The sequence below is a fragment of the Delphinus delphis genome, chromosome 17, assembly GCF_949987515.2.
Source record: "Delphinus delphis chromosome 17, mDelDel1.2, whole genome shotgun sequence".
NCBI lineage: Eukaryota > Metazoa > Chordata > Mammalia > Artiodactyla > Delphinidae > Delphinus > Delphinus delphis.
The window spans coordinates 28,916,362-28,939,722 of NC_082699.1; the positions used below are offsets into that span (position 1 = coordinate 28,916,362).

General features: G+C 41.2%; 1 protein-coding gene and 1 pseudogene across 1 annotated transcript in view; one reads left to right on the forward strand and one right to left on the reverse strand.

Moving 5' to 3' along the window:
• Positions 1-7,984: 7,984 nt before the first annotated feature.
• LOC132440306 (D-dopachrome decarboxylase-like) lies at positions 7,985-11,240 on the reverse strand (annotated as a pseudogene).
• A 6,755-nt stretch (positions 11,241-17,995) lies between these two features.
• Positions 17,996-23,361, forward strand: part of ATP6V0D2 (ATPase H+ transporting V0 subunit d2) — a 48,278-nt gene continuing 42,912 nt past the window's right edge. The window contains exon 1 of the mRNA XM_060035199.1: positions 17,996-18,237. Within this exon, the coding sequence (XP_059891182.1) occupies positions 18,108-18,237 (130 nt within the window). The 5' untranslated portion in view covers positions 17,996-18,107. The remainder of the gene's footprint in view (positions 18,238-23,361) is intronic.

Here is a 23,361-nt window from a genome sequence, read left to right on the forward strand (position 1 = left end):
GTGAAGAATTCATGCTTTTGTGTCGCAAGTTTTTAACTAATTTTCAGAATAGGCAAAATAAGCAGAATGGAAAAGAGAAGAAAAGGGAGGAGATGGAGAGAAGTAAAACGTTCAGGTGCTGCTGAAAGAGCAAGCTCTCCTGTTCAGGGAGCACAGGGCTGTGAGGATGCATGCGGCCCAGCAGATAGGAAGCGTCTACAGTGAATCCTGGCCCTGGGCAGCGGTGACGGCCTGCCTCAGTCCCGCAAGGCAGTCCCTCTAGGCAGCTGGCCACCCAGCAGGGAGAGCTTTGTCAAGAGCCTCCTGCTAAGCCTGAATTTTCCTTGAAAATTGTCTAAAACAAACACTGGTTTTTAAGCTCTTTAGAAATGAAAACAGTAAATAGAAACCACTGATTAGTTCTCTTTTGGAAAGCACCAACAATTAAATGGAAGTGTTGTTGACAATATAAATTCCGTTCCAGGAGACAAAAGTTACTTACGCATTCGAAACTTTTAAGGGTTTTCACCAAGCTTTAAAATGTTAAAATGTTAACCACACATCTTCAGTGTGTTCTTTTAGCCCAACAAACCCCTCCAAAAGGATCAGTAACGTGTAGAATAGCATCCTACTGCAGGGTCTCCTGTGTGTATTTCTCTTTATTGTGCGTAATTGCCTCATTGTTTTGGAGACCACGCAAACACTGTTTGGGACCACATGCTATTTACACATTAATTATTTATAGTTATTTAAATTATATATTTTATCCTAATTGAAGTAATAAATTTGTTCAAGTAAGTTTTAGACTTAAGGCCCATTTTAAATGAACTTTTATTTTTATGTCCTTGTGTTTAGTGCCTATAAATGGCTTCCTGTAACACTCACACCAGTTGAAGAAATGAAAATGGTGTTAAACATCTGATTCTGCGCTAAACTTTACTCTAGTGGTGTTTTCTGAAGAGTATTAAATAAATTGAACCTCCAGTTTCTAAAGAAAAAAAACTTACCTCATCCTCAGCTCCCACTTATTACCCCAAAGTCATAAATTCTCATTAGTCAGCCATAATGTTCAAAACAATACGTAACGCATAGCTCCAATCACTCAGTGCTGGGTTCCCTCCTATACCCAGTTTTTAAATAACAGAGTTAGAAGGGCACATTGAGTCCTAGGCAATAGAGATTCTGAACCCATAGGAACTTCCTAGAATAACACTCTGGCTTATATGTCATAAATTGAGTCAACTAAGTAACTTGGTGTGTGAAAGATATACTCAACAAATTATAATCCAGTCCCTAAAGAATATTGCACTGAAAGGATTTACAGAATTATGCCAAATCTAAAACTCATTAAAGACTTAGACTATCATTTAGGGAAAACTCATTTCTCTTGTACATGAATAATATTGGTGGAAAATAGAAAAATATTATGAATTTTTGTATTCTATTCTATTGTAAGTAGTTAGTACATTTCAGTGAAAGAAAGAGCAACGCAAAAAATTAGGGAGGTCTCAAGGAGTGATACACTGGGAAGCCCTACAATTCTATACTCTCTTCTTTAGATTAAGAAGAAAAAAATATAACCAAATGGCATATTTAACAGATAAAAATGAAGAATTTGCTTCATTTGGAATGAGTTTTTCTTGGAATAGCTGCAATTTTGTTGTTGTTTTTCAAGTTTTCCTTTTCTTTAGATTCCACCTACTGGGATTAATTTTCTCATGCCTGAAACATCAGTTTGAAGGTGTAGGTGTTCATCTTATTGACTTCCTTTTCCCCAAGGTGTAGGGTTTGTGTTTGTAAAGACAATTAGTATGGGGCTCTTTTAAGCCAATTTCACATACAAAGTGAAATGTGGAACCAACAGTGCAAAGCTCCTCTCTGAGCTTTCTTCTCATAAACCAATAATAAAGAACCTCTAAGTAGGATGCCTTCGTGTGAAACTCAGAGATGAGAGAAATGTTCCTGCTACCCTTGGCAGACTATTTTTCATTATCATAACACCAAAAAAACATAATAATTCAGACAAGTCAGTAAGAAATTTTCAATTACTGAAAATACTTTGTCTCCACTATAGTAGTGAATCACTCCTGTTAATTTGCATAGCTCTACATTTAGCACTGAAAAATAGAATATTTAGCTCTTGTAGAATTTCAAGTTTTATAAGTTATCTTATAATTGCAAAAAAAGAAGATAAATGTTAGTATATAATAATAAATTGCAGGTAAGATCTCTGCTGTCAAGTAAAAAACACAAATTTTGCTTTTTTTAATAGTAATGACTCAAAGAAGTCGACAGCCAACTGATGAGTGAAGTTTCCCTGATATTGTGCATAAATCAAAGAAGATAAAGTGAGAGTATTTCCATGATATTTTAGCTGATTTGCCTAAAAGCATCTGCCTTTTCAAGTTGACAATTTGCATCCAAACCTTAAAAAAAAATGATGATTAGAAATAGATTTAGTTACATGGAAAAATATTTACAATATATTTCGGGGTGGGGTAAAAAAACCAAACTCTATATAGTATGATCTCATTTGTAATCTCACTAATGAGATAAGTTCCCATGGTGCGGAAGGAAGCCTCCTGCCAAAAATCAAACAGCAAGAACAGAGACTTGCTGACAACTATGTGACTGAACTTGGGAACAGATTCTCCACCACTAGCTGAGCCTCGAGATGACTACAGCCCCAGGTGACAGCTTGACTGTCACCTCAGGAGAGCTTGGCTCTGAAAGTAGACTTCCAAGTTCAAGTCCCGTTAACACCACTTACCAGTGCTGTGACCTTAGGAAAGTTACCTAGCCTCTCCATCACTCCAGCTTTCTTATCTATGAATTTGAAATAATAATAACACAAATGTCATAGGGTTGCTGTGAATAACTCCATTCATGTAAAGCAATTAGAACAGTACTTGGAACATTATAAATGCCCAATAAATATCATTATTGTAATATATTATATATAATAACTACATAGTACACTAAAAACTAACATAAGTAAATGGCTTTAAGGGGTTGTATTAGTTATCTCTTGTTTTATAACAAATCTCCCCTGAATTTAATAGCTTTCAAACTTTAACAAAGTGAGCTGAGAAGCATCCCCTGTCTCTCAATAATAGGTCTGAGTATGCCCACCACACTTGGGCATCAGAGAGGTTACCTCTGCGAAAATGCACAGTTGGCTGTCCCTCAGTAAGTCAGCTTCCTCTAGTAGGAGGTTCTCAAGGTGCAATTCTCATGACTGCCACAGATAACCAAGTATCAAGACAATTGTTATGAAAAGAAAACCATATTTGAATACTTAGATGAACTCTTTTTAAATGAGCATTTTAACAAACAAAAATCAAAACTTTTATTCCCAAAATATTTGCACAGTTTTCATAAACATTTCAAAAACCAGTTGCTTAGAGACTGATTTCTAACCTAAATAAATCAACATTTTTTACAATTTACTGAAACATGCCCTGGATTTCCATGCTGCCATGTTTAATTCAAGCAAGACTCTATAAAAAAAAGTTAACAGAGAAAAGAACCTTGGTTTTTGATTGACTTGTGGTTTCGGGGCATTTCCACAACCTGATACTTCTCTTATATCTGTTGTTCCCATACAAGCCTTTCTCTCCAGGGAAATAGCTTTCTCTTCCTAGGACACCATCAACTGCATCCTTGCAATGCTTTTCTCTCTGACTGTTAGTCTGTGACCAATTTTCTCTCTCCAACATTTTGGAGAAACCTGCTATGGATTGAAATTGGAGGTCACAGTTTCCTTCCACATGTTAGTCTCAGAATGTGGGACACAGCCCTGTGCCCAAGAGGAGCCCATGGTCAAGCTGAAAAGCCAGCTGTGAAAGCTTTCAAGACTTAATCTCTTCACCCTGTCATCAACTCCTCTGGTGTCCAAATTTGTCAGGTGCCATTTGGCGTCAGGAATAGCAGAGAATGTTTAAATCCAGATTTATTCCTCCATTATGTGAAGCTTTATTTCTGAAATGCTGTTTTGTTTCATTTTATTTTTTAAGACATTGCTTCTTGGTTTATTCACTTCAATTGCCACATACATACTGGGTGCTTTCATGAAGTAGTAAATTTTTGGTGGGTGGTGGGGGAGTGCTTAGATTATTAAAATTATTGTTATTAGTTTGTCCCTATATGTTTGTGCCTTTAAAAATATTGAATATATAAGCATCTGCTGGAAAAATAGCTCAGATGTGGAGTTTGATAAATATTCAGACTTTATTTTTTTTTTATATTCAGACTTTAAGTGCGTTCACTAGTTTTATATTTTTATCTCATTTTTCTCATGCTTGATCTCAGCCATTACCAAAGGTTCTCAAACTATAATGTGCATAAAAATAACTCACGGGACTTCCCTGGTGGTGCAGTGGTTAAGAACCCGCCTGCCAATGCAGGGGACACGGGTTCGAGCCCTCGTCCGGGAAGATCCCGCATGCCATGCCGCAGAGCAACTGGGCCCGCGTGCCATAACTACTGAGCCTGAGCTCTAGAGCCCGCGAGCCACAACTACTGAAGCCCGTGTGCCTAGAGCCCATGCTCCGCAGTTAAAGAAGCCACCGCAATGAGAAGCCCGCGCACCGCAATGAGGGGTAGACGCTGCTCGCCGCAACTAGAGAAAGCCCGCGCGCAGCAACAAAGACCCAACTCAGCCAAAATTAAATAAATAAATAAACGTTAATTAAAAACACAAAAAGGCAAACTCAGGGAGATAGTTAAAAATGTAAATTCCAGAACACTATTCCCAAAATTTTAGATTCATTGAGCCTGGGAAAAAGACCAAGAAGTGCATTTTTAACAAACCAGTGTAAAGTGGTCTGTAAACCACAATTTGAAAATATTGTTTTAGACATTCAAATGTAAAAGTCATTAAAATTTAAATCAAAGAATCATAACCATATTCAGTGCTATTGCTCATAAATGGCAAAACTGGGCACCTAAACAGTAAATTCATAGACCCACCCAAGTGTCATCATCTCCAGGGAAAACAGATATGAGGTAGCCAGCACCAGGAGAAGGGGAGAGAGAGAGAGAGAGAGGGAGCGAGAGCGCTGGGCAAGCTCTGAATGGCTTGGACAGTGGACAGCAGGGGAGCATCAGGTACTGATTATGGCAAAGGAGGTGTTTTACCAACCCTTCTGTTAATGTTTAGTTTTGTTGTTTTCCAATTTCAGAGATAATACGTGATTAGCACAACCTTTTTGAAAACACAAAAAGAAAGTTGACTGTTAATAATAACTTTAATTTATGGACGTATATAAAATACCTTTATTTTCATATTTGTATATTGTTATTTCCTAAAAATATCATGGTATATATAATTCAATGTAATTTTTTTCCACCGATCAGTATCCTTATTTCCCGTGTCAAAAAAAAATATCTAAAAGATGATTTTAAGTGGCTAACCAGCATTCCATCGTGTAGATATTCCACAATTTAATTAAATATTCTTTTGTTATTGAATATTCAGTCCCACTGTGTGGTGGACATGGGATGAGCCACCACCATCCCCTTCAACACAGATATTTTAAATATTTGAGAGAAGTCTTTTAATTTTTTCCTTTATTGTTTCTGCCTTTTGCATCGAACTCACACAGGACTCCTACTTTGGATACACTGTGATGTTGAAATGCACGGTGTAATCAGCCTCTGTTTTTTTTTTTTTTTTTTTTTTTGCAGTACGCAGGCCTCTCACTGTTGTGGCCTCTCCCCGTTGCGGAGCACAGGCTCCGGATGCTCAGGCTCAGCGGCCATGGCTCACAGGCCTAGCCGCTCCACGGCATGTGGGATCTTCCCGGAAGGGGGCACGAACCCTATACCCTGCATCGGCAGGCGGACTCTCAACCACTGCACCACCAGGGAAGCCCAGCCTTTGTATTTTTGATTGAACAGTTTCTCATTTTCTACCCATTTGAGATCATCAAAGCAAATTATATCTCAGGGTTCAAGAGTCATTAGACCTGGCTCTCACTGTGTTAGAAGTAGGGGAAAGTTTCGGCCTCATTCTCCTCAAGTAAATACCAACTCATCCAAATCTTTATAACTTCCTGTCTTTTGTGACTTTGCAATTTCCCATTCTTCTCATTGACCCTATTTACCACTCTAGACCTATGAAATCCCATATTGTGTTTTATTCAGTAGCCTGCTATCTAGTGGTTGAAATGGAGAAGTACAGGTATTTCCCTCCTAAAGAATAATCCCATTTCAGAATACAGCTCTAAGGTCACTCCAGTAATAACCTCATATTTGTATAAAACTATGAATAGTTTATAAATCACTTTTTAAATAGTAGAATTAATCATAAACCTAGAGTCAGAATATCTTTGTTTTATCTCCAGATCTGCAATTACTGATTTGTAACTTCTGTTTTTAAAAAAAATTACTTAACTTTTTGAAGTTGGGTCTCCCTTTCTTTGAGGTAAGAAGGCTGTTTTTGATGTTCCTAAGTTCTTTATAATTTTCAATATGTTTTACAATTCTATTATATGTAGCATTTGGAGAACTCTTAAATCAAGAAATTTCTTTTTCAGATTCTTTAATGATTAGACACAAAAAGCCACGAATTCCTCCTTATTTCTTCAGTTGGTATGACATTCTATCAAATTATCTCTGATAATATCCCTTCCTATTCTAAGACTATAAGGTTTGTTTGTATAAAACTCTCTCTGATTACAAATCTTTCTTCTGTGACATCTTTAATAATGTAAATATAATGTATAATAATGACCTCTATAATAATGTAAAATCACCTTTCTACCTAACAATTCATTTTTCTTAGTTCATATTTTCTAATAGAAACAGTATTCTCAGCATAACAATGCCATTTATTATTCCCACTGGTGAATTTTCCATCATTAGTTCATGTAATTACCACACAAGCTTACTGCTGTAGCAAGACAGGTCCTGGGATCTCTGCCATCAAGATAGAAAAAAATAGGGCTTCCCTGGTGGTGCAGTGGTTAAGAATCCGCCTGCCAATGTAGGGGACACGGGTTCGAGCCCAGGTCCGGGAAGACCCCACATGCCGCCGAGGAACTAAGCCCGTGCACTACAACTCCTGAGCCTGTTCTCTAGAGCCCATGAGCCACAACTACTGAGCCCGGTGCCACAGCTACTGAAGCCTGCACGCTTAAAGCCCGTGCTCCAAGAGAAACCACCGCAGTGAGAAGCCCGCGCACTGCAATGAAGAGTAGAGAAAGCCACAACTAGAGAAAGCCTGGTGAAGCAACGAAGACCTAATGCAGCCGAAAATGAATAAATAAATAGACAGAAAAAAATAAAAATGAGAAACATTTGGAGGGCAGAAGAAAACATTGTAAGGTTATTACATTATAAAATACATGTGAATTCAAAAATATATAATTTCTTCAAGTGAAACGTGAATATTTATACAATAGTATGATATACGAGTTTTATAGCTTTTTAAAATTAATGTTATAAATCAGAATTTCTCAAATACTATTCCAAAGAATACTACTTCTTCAGGTTGTTAAAGACATTAATTGCCCAAACGAAGGGAGTCTTTGTCCAATCAATTGTTTGGAAAATGCTGTTTTAAAGTTAAGTGGCTCTGATCACCAAAGGACTGCCCAGCGACTTCAGTATGTTAACATGCACTTTGTCCAGGGTGGGATGTACTATCTAACCTGTTTTTTCACAGAGCTTTTCTTTACCCCCACAGAACATCTCTTATGAAACTGTCGACTGAAAAGAAAACACACACACACACACACACACACACACACACACACACACACACAGCTTAAGAGCACTAAGTTTCAGGTTTATTTTATTTTATTTTTTAGTTTTTCATGTTTGAGAGACAAAGCTCTCTTCGTTTATTTGCCATGAGGATGGGGAAGAGAACTGACAGGTCACAGGCATGTCTGCACATGGGGGTGCCAGAAGCTGGTATCCACCAGGCCCTCACTCTGCCAGGAGGCCTCTCTGGAAGGGGCTGCCAGTTCACAGATGCCTTGGACACCCTCCATGCCAATCACAAAAAAGTCACAACTGTCCCATTCTTGCCAATCTGCCTGGGATCCAGGGGAAGAAAGCAGATAATGATCCTTCAGGGGACAGAGAAAAAGATGTCATCAGCTCCTGCGTTAATGCCTCACATTCCAAGACCCGGAGACATGCACACCCACCATGGGCTCCCAGGCCAGCCTGCCTTAGCCCCCAGGCATTTTGCAAGCCTGCCTCACCCCATTAATGCTCTCCCAACAACCCCCAACAGGGCAGTGGGCATGTCAGGGATGGGATGGTGACTGCACATCATCATCACCCTCCCAGGACAGACTCTCAACACGGCAGCCTCCATGGTCACTGTATGCCGTCTGTGGGCTCACAGGGGAACCCTCTCTCTTCCAAACCGCAGGCCCCCTGGGGACATGTGCAGTGCTCCAGCCACCTGTTTTTGCAAAGCCTGGCTTAAGAAGGCCAAGCACAGGGTGACTCCCACCCCCACCCCCACCCCCATAATATCTGTGGAGTGAGTGTGCCTCTCTCACAGAAGTGACAGGAAGTTCTTTGTGAAGAAACAGGATACTTGGGATAACCTGGGGCCAAGGAGGTATATGTGACAACCTCAGTTTTCCCATCTGTAAATAGGCATAATGGAGGTATCTACCTCATGGGGATGGCATGTCCGCATGAGGGGTGTGGACACGGGGACAAAACTTCTAAGGATCAAATGGAATCATGCATGTGAGTTACCTATCGAGTATCTGGCACGTGGTAAATTACGCATTACTTATCATTGTTAGAATTATTATCGCTCCCCAGCTTGAGGACCAGGTCTGAGCCCCCTCCCGCCCCGGAAGTGACCATTCTTCACCAGCCTTTCTGGGCCAATGAAGGCTCCATTCTGGAAGGTTCTTTCAAGCTTCTCATGCACTTAGTACTTCGTAGGCATGGACTTGGCTCAGGAATATTTTTCACCCGGGAAGAAATGTTAACCTTGCCACAGAATCCCAGGTTTGGGAGCCGTAGGGGCTTCTTGGGAATCATTTAATCCATGCCTCTCTATTCACAGAAGAGAAGGGTACAAACCAGAGATGGTTCATTTCCGGGTTTGTCTGGATCCCCCAGCTGCTCGGGACCCAGAACCCAGGTCTCCAGACATTCAGTCCAATGCTCTTTCCACTACTCCGTGGCCCTCCTGGGAACCTTACATGGGACCCAAAAGTCCCAGCCTCAGAACATACCCAAAATTCCTCCTGACCTGCTTGGAGAAGTTCTAGAAAATTACTCCTGTTTTCCTAAGATGTGGAGAAGTCTGAAGGCAGATGATAACTGGCTTTGGTTTTGTCAGGGTAACAACATCCCACCCTGCCAGGTGCCAGGGCAAGTACGGTATAGTGCCATCCCATGCAGTGCCCCCAGGGAGTGGTTAAAGACAGCCTTCCCACTTCACAGATGGAAACACTGAGGTCCAAGAGGCCACACCTTACCCAGGTGTCACAGGAACCACTGCAGAGCCAGGAATTCATTCAATTCCACCACCACTCTGAAAGTGGCTGCACCACGGAGGGTGGGGGGGCAAGGGGTCAATGGGCCCTGGGGCACCAGATCCTTCTTGCACAGGGTGAGAAATTTATTTTTTCCCCAAACTTAGGAGGGGCCTGAGGTGGGATCCCTGCTCCCGGCCGCGCAGCAGTCCCAAGAGGGTCCTCTCCCTGCCCCTAAGCACCAGTCCTGGGCCAGCTCCAGCTCCTTGGTAAGGAACTCGAAGAGGCGGTGTGCCCATCACACCGATGGAGGAGACCAGCAGCTGCGCGCCGGGATCCGCCAAGTCGTTCACCGCTGTGGCCAGGCCAGACCGCACTGTCAAGTTCACGCGCTGCAGGGACACGAAAGCTTAACCTGAAGCCGGCGTAGGCCGGGATCGAGCTGAGGACCGGGGCGCGTGGAGTGCGGGAGCGCGGGGTGGAGATGCGCGGGCCCCAAGGGATTAAAGCTGGGGGCACCGGCCGGGGTTACTGGAGGTCACGTCGGGGTCCTGACTAGGCAAGGCGACACGGAACGGATGCGGGGCCGCGGGGTCACAGAGAGCTGGAGGTCAGACTCGGCGGGCGGCGGGGCGGGCGGGCGCGGAAGGGTCGGGCTCACGGTTGGGGAGCCGGGGCGGGGACAGATTCCGACCCAGGTCAGTCAACCTCCTCCCACCCCGTGCTCCCCGGCCCATGCTCACGTCCTCAGGCTTGCCCAGGGTGGCAGCAGTGGCCGCGCACAGCCGCTTCTCCGGGCCCGCGGGCACGCGGCGGGCGGGCAAGTTCGTGTGCAGTTCAACGAACTGCCGAGTCCAGCGGGAAGCTGTGCGAAGGGCAGCAGCGGAGAAAGCTCAGTTTTATTTTATTTAGGAACCTTATTGAGGACTATAGCCTGGAGACAGCCTCTCAGATAGCTCTGAGGTACTGCTCTGAAGAGGTAGGGGAAGAGCCAGTATAAATATGAATTTGGGGCTGGGGAATACATGTAGTGATGCGTACATGTTGGTAAGAAATTATTGCTAATCACAGAAGCAGACATCTCACGTCAATGAGTTTAGCGCTTTTCTATGTATGGGAAGGTGCAAGAATCTGGAGTCACTGAAATTCTTCCTTAGATATGCATCTTAACCATCTAGGGACGGTAATCCTAAACACAGAATGCTTCATCCTGTTTTTGCCATCCTGAATTCCCTGAATTCAGGGCGTACAGTCAGTGGGTGACTGCAAATTCAGGGCATAGAGTCGGTGGGTAACTGCAGGGCAACTTATCCCTTTGTGTAACTGGATGATAAACAACAGACACTCTGTTCTTTTTGTTTACAGACCCTTAAAACAAGAAAAGTTGCAGTGAACATGTAGGGTAAATGGAACCAGACTGTGAAATAACAGATGAAAACATTTTTAAAAAATTGCTATTTAGGAGGAAGAAAAGAAGGGCTTGCATTATGGTGAAGACCAGTGATGGTTTGGTGAGCCTTCAAGAGAGAGGAAGTAGGAGAATACCTTGGCACTTAATGAGATGTCCAAAAACATCTAACATATACAACAGGAAGTCACTTGTGGAAGCTGCAGTGCGACTTTTTTAAATGAAAAATTTATAGATAATGTATGTTAAAGAGAAAAACCACAGGCCCCAAACAGCACCACTTTTGCTAAAGCCCATGATACCACCTAGATTTCATAGCTAACCTAACTGCAGTTTCAACCTGCCTCAGAAATGTAATCTTAATCACGCAGTCGGAATTTTCTAGTCAGCATGTTGGCCTTCTCCCCACCCCACCCCCACCCCCCATCCCAAAGGAAGAAGACGCATGCTGCATGATAAAACCCTCTGGGTCTCTTCCCTCCAAAAATAAGTTGTCCTGGCCCAAAATAATCCTTTCTTTTCTTTTACTAATGACTTCCTCTCCCCACCCTTCTTTCTATAAAAACCTTCTGCCTGTACCACTCCTGGGAGTGCTCTTGTAGTTACCAGATGGGATGCTTCCTGGTTCATGAATTGTTGAATAAAGCCTTCAGATTTACTCTGTTGAATTGTTCTTTGACGGGTAAATTAAGTGAAAAGGTGCTTGCTGTAATGTTATGATGACCCCTTGTGGTTCAAAACCAAAATGACCCTTTGAAAAATTAATCCTGGCACCATGAGCAGCAAATATCTTGGAGTTTAAATAACATTCTTTCAATGTTCCCCAAACTATTGTTAGTGGTTATCTCTTCAGAGTGGTTTTAGAGGGACTTTCATATCATGCATTGCTGTAATAGTTAAAATTTTTGCAAAAAGTATGCATTGCCCTGGTAAGCAGAGCAGAAAACGATAAAGACTAAACAAAATATGAGGGAAAATAATCATCTTTCTCAGGTAGATATTCGTTTCTCTGCAAGCCAGAATATAGAATTTGGATTAAAGTAAATTACTGCCCCTAATCTTTTTAAATAAACAGGATTTTGACCTTTTTTTTTTTTTTTTTTTGATGTTGTGGGTAGAAGGGGTTTTTTGGTCTTTTTTTAATTGCGGCACGCGGGCCTCTCACTGTTGTGGCCTCTCCCGTTGCGGAGCACAGGCTCTGGATGCGCAGGCTCAGCGGCCATGGCTCACGGGCCCAGCCGCTCCGCGGCATGTGGGATCTTCCCGGACCGGGGCACGAACCCGTGTCCCCTGCATTGGCAGGCAGACTCTCAACCACTGCACCACCAGGGAAGCCCCAGGAGTTTATTAATTAATTAATTTTTTTGCTGTGTTGTGTCTTCGTTTCTGTGTGAGGACTTTCTCTAGTTGTGGCAAGCAGGGGCCACTCTTCATCGCGGTGCGCGGGCCTCTCACTATCGCGGCCTCTCTTGTTGCAGAGCACAGGCTCCAGATCCGTAGGCTCAGTAGTTGTGGCTCACGGGCCTAGTTGCTCGGCAGCCTGTGGGATCCTCCCAGACCAGGGCTCGAACCCGTGTCCCCTGCATTAGCAGGCAGATTCTCAACCACTGCACCACCAGGGAAGCCCAGGGTTTTGAACTTTTTACCTTTGCTTTAGAGTTATACTTACATAAATATTTTATCTAAGTATTATGAGTGATGATTGTTTTTTGTACTTTTCTAATCAGATTAAATTTTTTGCCCTAAAACAGATTTTGTGGTAAGAAATTAAATAGGGTCACTGAAGAACAATAAGCTATTATGAAGGAAGACACATACTGTATCAGGTCCAGCCTTAATTAACATATAAAAGCAAAAATATAATTTTGATAAAGTATAAAAACTGAATCATTAAGGCAAACAGCACATTACAAATCCCTGACAAAACAGATTTCATCACCAGCCAACATGTGAAGTACTTTTAGTATTCTCTTTAGCAAGAAGAAAATATTAAAACACCCTTAAAACTTTAAATTATCCAAAACCAACAAAGCATAAATGGTCCCACTTTTAACCTCAGACGAGAGATCCTTCATGCTGAAGTGGCCCAGAAAGTCAGTGATGCTGATGACAGTTGGCAAACACTCTGGCTTATAAGAAAGGAGTTAACCGGGAGTACACACACTCTGGCTGAGCAATGTGATAGCTGTTTTGAATCAATGTCAAGGGAGCAGTCTTGCTTTGCCTGCAGTGTTCTTGTCCTGAATTCAGTCACATGCTTTCTGGGTTTTCTCACTGTAGCCCACTTTAATCACTTGAAGAACGTACACGGAATTTAAGTTCATGTGACTTTAAAACTCAATTTTTCAGCATGATGTGTTTTTTTGGACTGATATGGGAGGTTTGTTCTGTTTTGATATGTTCTAACCAGAAAACTTAAGTACTGGAGAAAACAGTTAAGGAGAGGTAACCACAAACCCATCTACAAAGGCACTGTTTCTACTGGGCACATGTGCTCTTAGAAATCAGCCACCTTCATGTACTGACCTTAGCTTCCAGTGAGCAGCGCGGGGCTATCAGACCACTAATTGAACTGCCCACTCCAGTGCGGAGACTTTGCCTTTCTGCGAAATCTCATTAAGAACTACAATGTTAAACCAGAGCTCCTTGGAGAAATAGCCAATTCCAGGTCAGGGTAAAAATTGAACAAAATGAGTAGGGAACAGCCTGTCTACAGAAAGCAAGGAATTTGTCAGACTACTGGGGTTATATCAAAAAACAGGATGACTATGCTTAAATCCATATGTTAATAATAATATTTTTTATTTTGAAAAACAACCCTTATTGGTCACTTTTGGAGGATGCTAAGAGCCAACTTGTTATTTGGAAAACTAGTAAGTAAATGGAACGAGTTGAGCCTTTATCCTGCTTTCTTATATGAAATGTAAACTAGGGTAACCAACAGTTGTTGAAAAGTCTCTTTTTATATAGTTCTCCAGCTAATAAATGAAGAAGGAATGATAAACTAAAATATAATCATTTTGTGACTGAATGAAACAGTGGACCCAAGTGGTAATCATAAATGGCATCTGACATAAAAAAAAAAAAGAGATACGTTACATGCATCCTGATGGAAGCATTCAAGACTGCTGTTAAGTGTTCTTGCAAAAAATCTAACATGAAAGGGATCTAGTGGCCAGATTTAACTACCAACTTATAGGAATAACAGGAGATAGACCAACAAGTTCAGTGACACCTCAGAATGTAATCAGCAAATTCCAAACTGTGAAAAACTCTCCAGAACCTGAGACCAAGTGTCTTAAACAAAAAGCAGGGCTAGAGGGAGGGAAGGCGTACCTAAAAGAAAGTTAAGAGGCATGTAACCCAATTATAATGTCTCCTCATTCCAACAAGCCAAGTGTAAAAAAAATTATGCTGAGAAAATTTGAACATTAACTGGATATTTAATATTAAGGAATAGGGCTTCCCTGGTGGTGCAGTGATTGAGAGTCAGCCTGCTGATGCAGGGGACACGGGTTTGTGCCCTGGTCTGGGAAGATCCCACATGCCGTGGAGCGGCTGGGCCCGTGAGCCATGGCCGCTGAGCCTGCGCCTCCAGAGCCTGTGCTCCGCAACGGGAGAGGCCACAACAGTGAGAGGCCCACGTACCACAAAAAAAAAAAAATAATAAATAAAAATAAAAAAATAATATTAAGGAATAACTTCAAGTACAATGGAGTCATGATTATATTATAATATATAATACAGTATATGTAACAATATTATATTATTGTTAAAGGATTTTTATCTTTTAGAGATAACTGAAATATTTATAGATAAAAAATGATATCTTGGATTTACTTGTAAATAATTAAGGATAGGGAGGAAGTAGGCAATGTTATAGAGCAGGGCCAAAAACGATGGCCCAGACCAAATCTGGCCCACCACCTGTTTTGTTTGTTTGTTTAAATATTTATTTATTTATTTGGCTGATCGGGTCTTAGTTGCGGCACGTGGGCTTCTCTCTAGTTTTGGCGGGAGGGCTCCAGAGTGCGTGGTCTTAGTTGCCCCACAGCATGTGGGACCTTAGTTTCCCAACCAGGGATCGAACCCATGTCCCCTACATTGGAAGGCGGATTCTTAACCACTGGACTACCAGGGAAATCCAATGTTTTTGGTAAATAAAATTTTATTGGAATACAGTCAGGCTCATTTGTTTATGTGATCTATGACTGCTTTCTTGCTACAAAGGCAGAGTTGAGTAGTCGCAACAGAGACTGTATGGCCCACAAAGGCTAAAATATTTACTATTTGGCCCTATGGGGAAAAACCTTCGTGATCCCTGGTAAAGCTGAACTAAGACTGGCCGTGAGTGAATAATTATTGAAGCAGGGTGATGGATACATGGGGGTTAATTATAAAGTATTGTTTCCATTTATATAAGCTTGAAATGTCCCATAATAAAAGGGTTTAAAGTTTATTTGTTTGAAGTGCTGATAGCTTTAGAAAAGGACTTTGACTTGGCCTTTGACTTTGTCACTGAGTATGGCATCCTGGGCCCACTCCAGGGGGCCTACACAACACTGTGTAGAGGGCCTACACAGCACTGTATCCTACACAACACTGCCTCTAAAGACACTCCAAGGGACTGTTTGGCTGGGAATGGCTACGAAGCTAATGACTCTTGGGAGCTCTTAAAATTGACAGAAATTTGTAATAAGTCCTATATATTCTACATAGATAAGCATACATACACATATACATATATTTGTATAGCATGCTACAAAACCACAATACCTTCATTCTTTGGATACAATTACCAAATACAGTGTTTCCTAGAGAAACGTGGAACTAAAGACTCTGTAAGAGCAATTTTATCCAGCAAACAGCTATTTGAGTCTCTGCCCGCCCTCAAGGCATGCTACTAGGCACTTGAGAGACAGAAAGATGATAAGATACTCTTCCTGGCTTTCAGGAACTCCGTGTAGTTAAAGAATTAGGATTACAGTTTGTAGTAACAGGAGGAAGAAGGGAAGCCATTGCAGTAGCTTCTTAGCACACAAGCCCACACCTGCTAAGCATATTAAGGATTGTATCTCATTTAATATTTACAACAAACTGAGGTGAGTGTTATTATCTTCATTTTACACATGAAAACACTGGCACTCAGAGAGAGGAAGTCATTTAAACTCATACTCTGTCGCACTCCAAAGCCCACTCTCCTAAACATCATTGGTAGTTTAAACACTGAAATGAACATTTTTATTACATTTTCACAAGAAGGACTCATTTACAAAGAAGCTCCAGATTATTGTCACTGTGCTGCGTTTCCTCTCATATCCCATGAGTTTGATCTCATTTTTGATAGGTACCTGTAGCAGGAATGAGACATTTTTGCTTTTGCTAGGTTAGAAGAGTAATGTGAAGAAAAGGAAATACTTTGCCTGCTTCATCCACTAATTTCATAATAGTGGAGAAAGTAGATGTCTATCATTTTAAAGAAACATTGGAACTTGTCTGCTTATAAATATAAAACATGGCAAACTGAAGTTTTTCGCACACACTCACACAAAATCCATTCTTTTTTGAGCATGTGGACATTCAGGGCTAGTTCTCAGCAAAACTATGAAGACTGTGTTGTGCTCTAAATATTTAACAACTGGCTCTCTCCCCAAAATATGTATATATGTTTATCATAAATTTTATGATATAAAGGATGCATATTACCCAATTTACAAATAACAATAAAATAATACTCTTTCTTACAAATCCCATATATTTCATTGATTTTCACAGTATGCTTTCATTTATCTTTGTTCAACTCTAGAATCTGTAGCCAACCTATGGTTGCAATTGACAAACAAGTATAGTTCCAGTGACTGTTGGTTGATATTTTTATTTACATTAATGAGTAGGACAAAAATGAAACAATGAAGTCATATGTAATGTGTGTGGCTTCTTTGCTGAATAAAACAGTTTTTTGAATACTGAAAGACTATTTCTTCAAATTTTTTTGCAATTCACAATGTAACTGTAACAGGAAGGGGGACGGGCCCCTTCCAGGGCCAGAAAGTGAGCTCTTGTCTAATACTCGGAAATGGATTGTCCGAGGAGACACACGTACTGATAAAGCAAAAGATTTTATTGGGAAGAGGCACCTGGGCGGAGAGTAGCAGGGTAAGGGAACCCGGGAGAAGTGCTCTGCCACATGGCTCACAGTCTTGGAAATACTGAGAAGAGACTGGAGAATTTCTGGCACCTTAACTTCAATTAAGAATTTGACACAATATGTATGAAAGTGAAATACTACATATGTAAAATAGTGTTCAGGATATTTGATACAATTTTAGAGCTAAGTGTAAGGGAGAACAAGCATTCCTTTTGGGAGCATGAAACCACAATTACGTCCTGGCTTAATTAAGCTGTGCATTTTGAGCTGCCTCCTGACTTCTGAGAGCTGGTTCCTTATTTGTGATTTGAGTAATAATACTATCAGTCCAGATACTCGTCTGAGTATCCTGAGATCCAAATGGGAAAAAGAAAATGACGAGCGCCTTGTAAAGGGTCAGATTTTGCAAAGGTAGTGGCTTATTATTAAGAATCACAACACTGTGTATCAGCTCCCAGGATTGTTTTCTGGTCTCTGCCTCTAACGACTGGGGGCAGGGAGGGAAGCAGCTACGAACCTTTGACCAGGTTAAGGCATTACTAGTCACTGGTTTTACAAACACGGTGCTGATGAATTAGCTTCTCAGGGTTCTCCAGACTACCTGCTCACGTTTGCTCTATTTACATATAAGTTAATTTAAAAAAAAGAAGTCCTCTCTTTCTTCTTATTGATAGTCCTCAGGACACTTAGGACAAATGTAATTTACAATTGAAAGCTCAGAAGCTCAGATGGGGAAGGAATGTTTACACAACGTTCTGCTGTAGCAAGGGTTCCAATAGCAAAGCGGGGAAGGGGCCATTTGCTCTCGCAGGGAAAGAGCCCTGCCCCCCGCCTTCTCACGACCCTCCTCTCCCAGCAAGGGTTTGCTCCCGGGTGCACTCGGGTTATCTAGCTGATTCACTGTTGATGTAAAAACAGGGCTGGGCAGGCGATGTTGAAAGCCACTGAAAGCGGAGGAAACTAGTCACGAAACCCCGACTATCAGCTGAGAGATCGCTTCCCGGTAACTCCGGAGAACTGCTAGCACTCTTTTCAGACTGGTGCACGTCCTCGGGGTCTGCCAGGAACGCAGAGCTGTTTTCAGCCTCTCCCGGCCGCGACCGCTTCCCCCATGCTTGAGGGCGCCGAGCTGTACTTCAACGCGGACCATGGCTACCTGGAGGGCCTGGTGCGAGGATGCAAAGCCGGCCTCCTGACCCAGCGGGACTACATCAACCTGGTCCAGTGTGAGACCCTGGAAGGTAAGCGCCGCTCTTCTCGCCGTTTAAAAAGGAAAAAAGGGATTGATGCTGCCCACTGGAAGCATGGACCAGGGGCCTGGGAGTCCAGGGCGGGTTCTTAGGCCCAGGGTCCAGACTTCAGGGGTCAATGAACTTGGACGAGGAAAAAATATTACACCTCTATTTTCAGTATTCTCTAAGTAAAATGTAGCATTTCCTTTCATTATGAATGTAGGCAACAAATCACGGCGGTTAGTACTTTGTCACAAACAGAAATTCAGTGTTTTCATATCCTCATACAGTTCTTACAGATACATTGAGATATCATTTATGTTTTCACTATTTCAAAATTATACTAGATATTGCACTCATCCTTGATATTTAATGTCTTAATAAAGAATCATGTTATTGCACATTTTAAAATATCTTAATAGCTATATTTTAAAATATTTGGTTTCCTTTGTAATACTATGTATTTTCGTTCTACATATTTATTTATTTATTTATTTTTGGCTGCCTTGGGTCTTCGTTGCTGCATGTAGGCTTTCTCTAGCTGCGGCGAGTGGGGGTTACTCTTCGTTGCTGTGAGTGGGCTTCTTATTGCGGTGGCTTCTCTTGTTGCGGAGCCCTGGCTCTAGGCACGTGGGCTTCAGTAGTTGTGGCATGTGGGCTCAGTAGTTGTGGCTCACGGGCTTAGTTGCTCCACGGCATGTGGGATCTTCCCGGACCAGGGCTCAAACCCGTGTCACCTACATTGGCAGGCGGATTCCCAGCCACTGCGTCACCAGGGTCCCTCGTTCTACATATTTATAAATATTATCTGGAGAAGGATATCACCAAACTGTCCAGGGATCCATGGCCAAAAAAAATAATAATAATACCCTAAACCTTGGTCTAGAGAATTTTATTCTATTCTACTTACCAGTATCTATTAACACGAGAGTATGCATATTTGAGGTTTGTCTTTAATGGAGCTTAAGAAAAAAATCAAGAGGCATGGTATGTGGTGAGGCCATCCTAGATTCAAAAGTCCTGACTTTGACCTCTGCCAAGAATAGGTAGGTGACTTGGGGCTGAAAGCCTCTGAGCCTGATTCCTTATTTGTAAAACTTGATGGTAACGCCTGCTTTGCTGAGTTGTTTGGAGAAATAAATAAGGCAGGACATGAGAGAATGTGTTAAGAACTGTGAAGCACTCTACAAATGGAAATGATCTCTTTCTTTTAACCACTTTATGAGGTATGATTGACATGCAAAAAGCTGTATATATTTAACGTATACAACCTGATGAGTTTAGAGATAGGAATACACCTGGGAAATCACCACAATCTATGCCATAAACCCATCCATCACCTCCAGAGGTTTCCTCCTGCCCTCTGTTATTACTGTGTGTGTGTGTGTGTGTGTGTGTGTGTGTGTGTGTGTGTAAACTACAGGCTCTATGCTGTACAGTAGAGCGCTACAGTAGATTTCTAGGACTTATTCATCTTGTATAATCAACACTTCGTATCCGTCTCCTCATTCCCCCCCCCCCCAATTCTGGAAATTATCTTTTTCTTAAAAAAAATTATTTATTTTAAATATTTATTTATTTATTATTTTTTTGGCTGCGTGGGGTCTTAGTTGTGGTATGTGTGCTTCTCTCTAGTTGTGGCGCACAGACTCCAGAGCACATGGGCTCAGTAGTTGCGGCACAAAGGCTTAGTTGCCCTGCTGCGTGTGGGACCTTAGTTCCCCAACCAGGGATTCAACAAGCATCCCCTGCATTGCAAGATGGATTCTCAACCACTGGAATACCAGGGAAGTCCCTGGAAATTATCTTTAAGCTACAGTATTTTCAAAGGCTTACCAAAGATTTCACATTTAAATATATAGTATTTTTATTATTAAAAACACTACATTTGTTTACTTTGAAACATGCTTATAAAATTAATATAATAATGTCAATAATAGGGTGCTTTAAAACTTCTAGATTATTCTAGAAAAAACAAGAAAGCACTAAGGATCAAGACTGCCAGGAAGAGTATTAGAAGGCAAAATAAAACAAAAACTCAGAGGTGACTTTGCAAGCTTCTCAAGTAGGGCCGATGTTCCTGAGGTCACCTTATGGTTCTGACCAGTTAGAGCCAGAGTTAAGGCAGAACTGCCCAAGTTGAGGGAGACCCTCTCCTTTCATTAGCAATGGAAACAGCTAGACAAATCTTGTAGATGATAACTAATTCTGTTGGCTACAAATAATTGCAATATAATCTCAAATCCTAAATCACTTCAGCATATTTAATTAGGAGTTTGGTGTCCGGAGAATGTTAATCATATATATAAAATCAGCATAAATTAAGGCAGAAAAAATTAGTGAACACAGAGCATAATGAATGCTTCTGAGAGAAGCCATTTGAATGAATTCTCAATAGTTTTCAGTCTAGCTTTTAAATGGGCTGAGGAATGCAAATTTAAACATAAACAATATGTGAAATGTCTTCATGATACAAAGCAAGGTTTAGCCAGCTCACTAAAGAATTCAGAGAAAAACCACCCTCAGCTTCAGTTTGGGGGAGAAGGAAAGGTTTCAGACCCTTTTGAAGACCCGAAGAATGAACTTCTTAGAAAAATACACACAGGTGCATACATTTAGAATTTTCCATATAACATCAGGCGGTCATGGACCACCTGAAGTCATCCTGCACCCCGAGTAAGAAACTCTCTTATATACACCATTGCTTTATTGTCATTGTATCTCATGGTTTCTACCTTTCTTTCCTCCCATTAATATATATATTTTTTTCAACCATTCGTTTTACAACTGTGTTTGAATCTGTTGCCAATCTGTTCGGAGACTCTTAGGAATATTGAATATGAGCCATCAAACTATAGGTTATAATGATGCATGAGAAAATCAATCTAAATAAAGTAAGGGTTTCATCTCCTCAGTTAACTAACTGTTGAGGACTCTGAGGCTTAGAGTGGCTGTGACTAATCTAACCACCTTGTCAGGGGAGGGGTATGCAGACATCTGCATCTGCTTTTCCATTAAAATGTCTGCCTCCTGAGCATAAATGGAAGATACATGAATAGGTCCATGTTGCTCTCAGCTCCATTTTTTTTTTTTTTTGGTGGTACGCGGACCTCTCACTGTTGTGGCCTCTCCCATTGCAGACCACAGGCTCTGGACACACAGGCTCAGTGGCCATGGCTCACGGGCCCAGCCGCTCCACGGCATGTGGGATCTTCCCAGACCAGGGCACGAACCCGTGTCCCCTGCATCGGCAGGCGAACTCTCAACCACTGCGCCACCAGGGAAGCCCTCAGCTCCATTTTGATATAGAAAATAATGTCTGTCCTGCCTGTTTATTTTATAAGATGTTGCGAAATAAATCACTTGTGAAAAGCAGTGCAACTGTTGCATGTGTGAATGTACGGAGAGAAACCCAGCCACCTTCCGAGCTGGCTTAAGACATGAAGAGAAGAACTCAACGACACTCATTGAGACAGAAGTTAAGGATTTTAGGATTTGTTTACTTTCTTACATAATATGCACCATACAAATTATGGGTAAAGAAGAGTAGGTAAAACAGTGTCAGGATAGTATTATGTGTTGAAGCATTTTCTGTAAAGGAAAGCTAACTTGGCAAAGCTTATATTTGCCTTTAGTCTTTTGAAGTCCTCTAGTCTTTAAAAGAAAAGTGTCCTGATACCAACAAGTTGTTTTAGAACCACTTACCAGGAACATATAAGGTTTCAGGTAAATTTGGAAGAGAGAAACATGAAAATTGTCCAGAAAAGCTTTGAAAAATCCTAGTATTTATGATTGTGTGGGTGTGGTCAGAAATACTCATCCACTCCAAGGCCTGACCCTGACTAACAGTGACCTGAACGAGTCACTAGGACCCTCTGTGACTCAGTCCTTCCAGGGGACAGGAGAGGAAGCCAGTTCACATGGCCTGTGTCGATGGTACTGCTTGGAGGCTATATTCACATAGAAAATTCTTAAAAGTAACTTTTAAAACAAGTTCTTTAAAATTAATTTGAACCAAAATAATAATGTTAAAGGGACATGAAATAGTCTTTAGAAGAATTAACACTGCTAATTTTTTTAATTAAAACTTTTTTTAGAGCTGTTGTAGGTTCACAACAAAATTAAGGAGGAAAGACAGAGATTTCCTATATAACCCCTACTCCCACACATGCATAGCCTTCCCCTTAACAACATCCCGTACCAGAGTGGTGCATTTGTTATAATCAGTGAACCTACACTGATACATGGTAATCACCCAGAGTCCAGAGTTGACAATTCAGTCACTCTTGGTGTTGTACATTCTATGGGTTTGGACAAATGGATAACGTGTATCCACCACTATTGTATTATACATAGTATTTTCACTGCCCTAAAATTCCTCTATACTCTGACTATTCTCCCTCTCCCTGACCCCCAGCCCAGCAACCACTGACCACTTTACTGCTTCCTTAGTTTGGCCTTTTCCAGAATGTCACATAATTGGAATCATACAGTATGTATGTAGCCTTTGTATGTAGAGTATACATGCCAGTATGTAGACTGGCTTCTTTCACTTAGTGACATACCTTTGAAGACCCTCCATGTCTTTTCATGGCAACATTGCTACTTTCATCAGATTTTTTTTTAATTACAAACAAGACTTTTTAAGTATTCTTTCTTCTTCAGAAAAAGGACAAAGTAGTAAAATGAATACTTCAGAGCTTTAGAATTTAGTAAGAAATAGCCTTTTCTAAAATTTATGGTGAAAGTGATCTCTGGTTCTCAGGGTGTGGTAAGAGCGCTCTGGACCCAGCATTTACCTCGTCCTCTTTGCCATCATTTTTGGGAAGGGGATGAGAGGAGGTGATTATAGCTCACGAACAATTATTTCCTTTTCAAGGGACATGACCTTCATTACTTTCCAACTGTGTCTTCATATGGGAATTAATTCATATATTAAGCACTTTCCCTTCAGAGCCGAGGAAGTAAAGATGGAAAAGAAATAGTCACTGCCCTAAAATGGCTCCAACTCTAGAGAATAAAAATATTGAAAAAATAAGAATCCCTTAATGATAGCAGTTGGGCCTCAAAATTCCAAATGCATGTACATTTGACCTGGTACTTCATGTAGCATTGTTGGGAATAGCAGAAAAT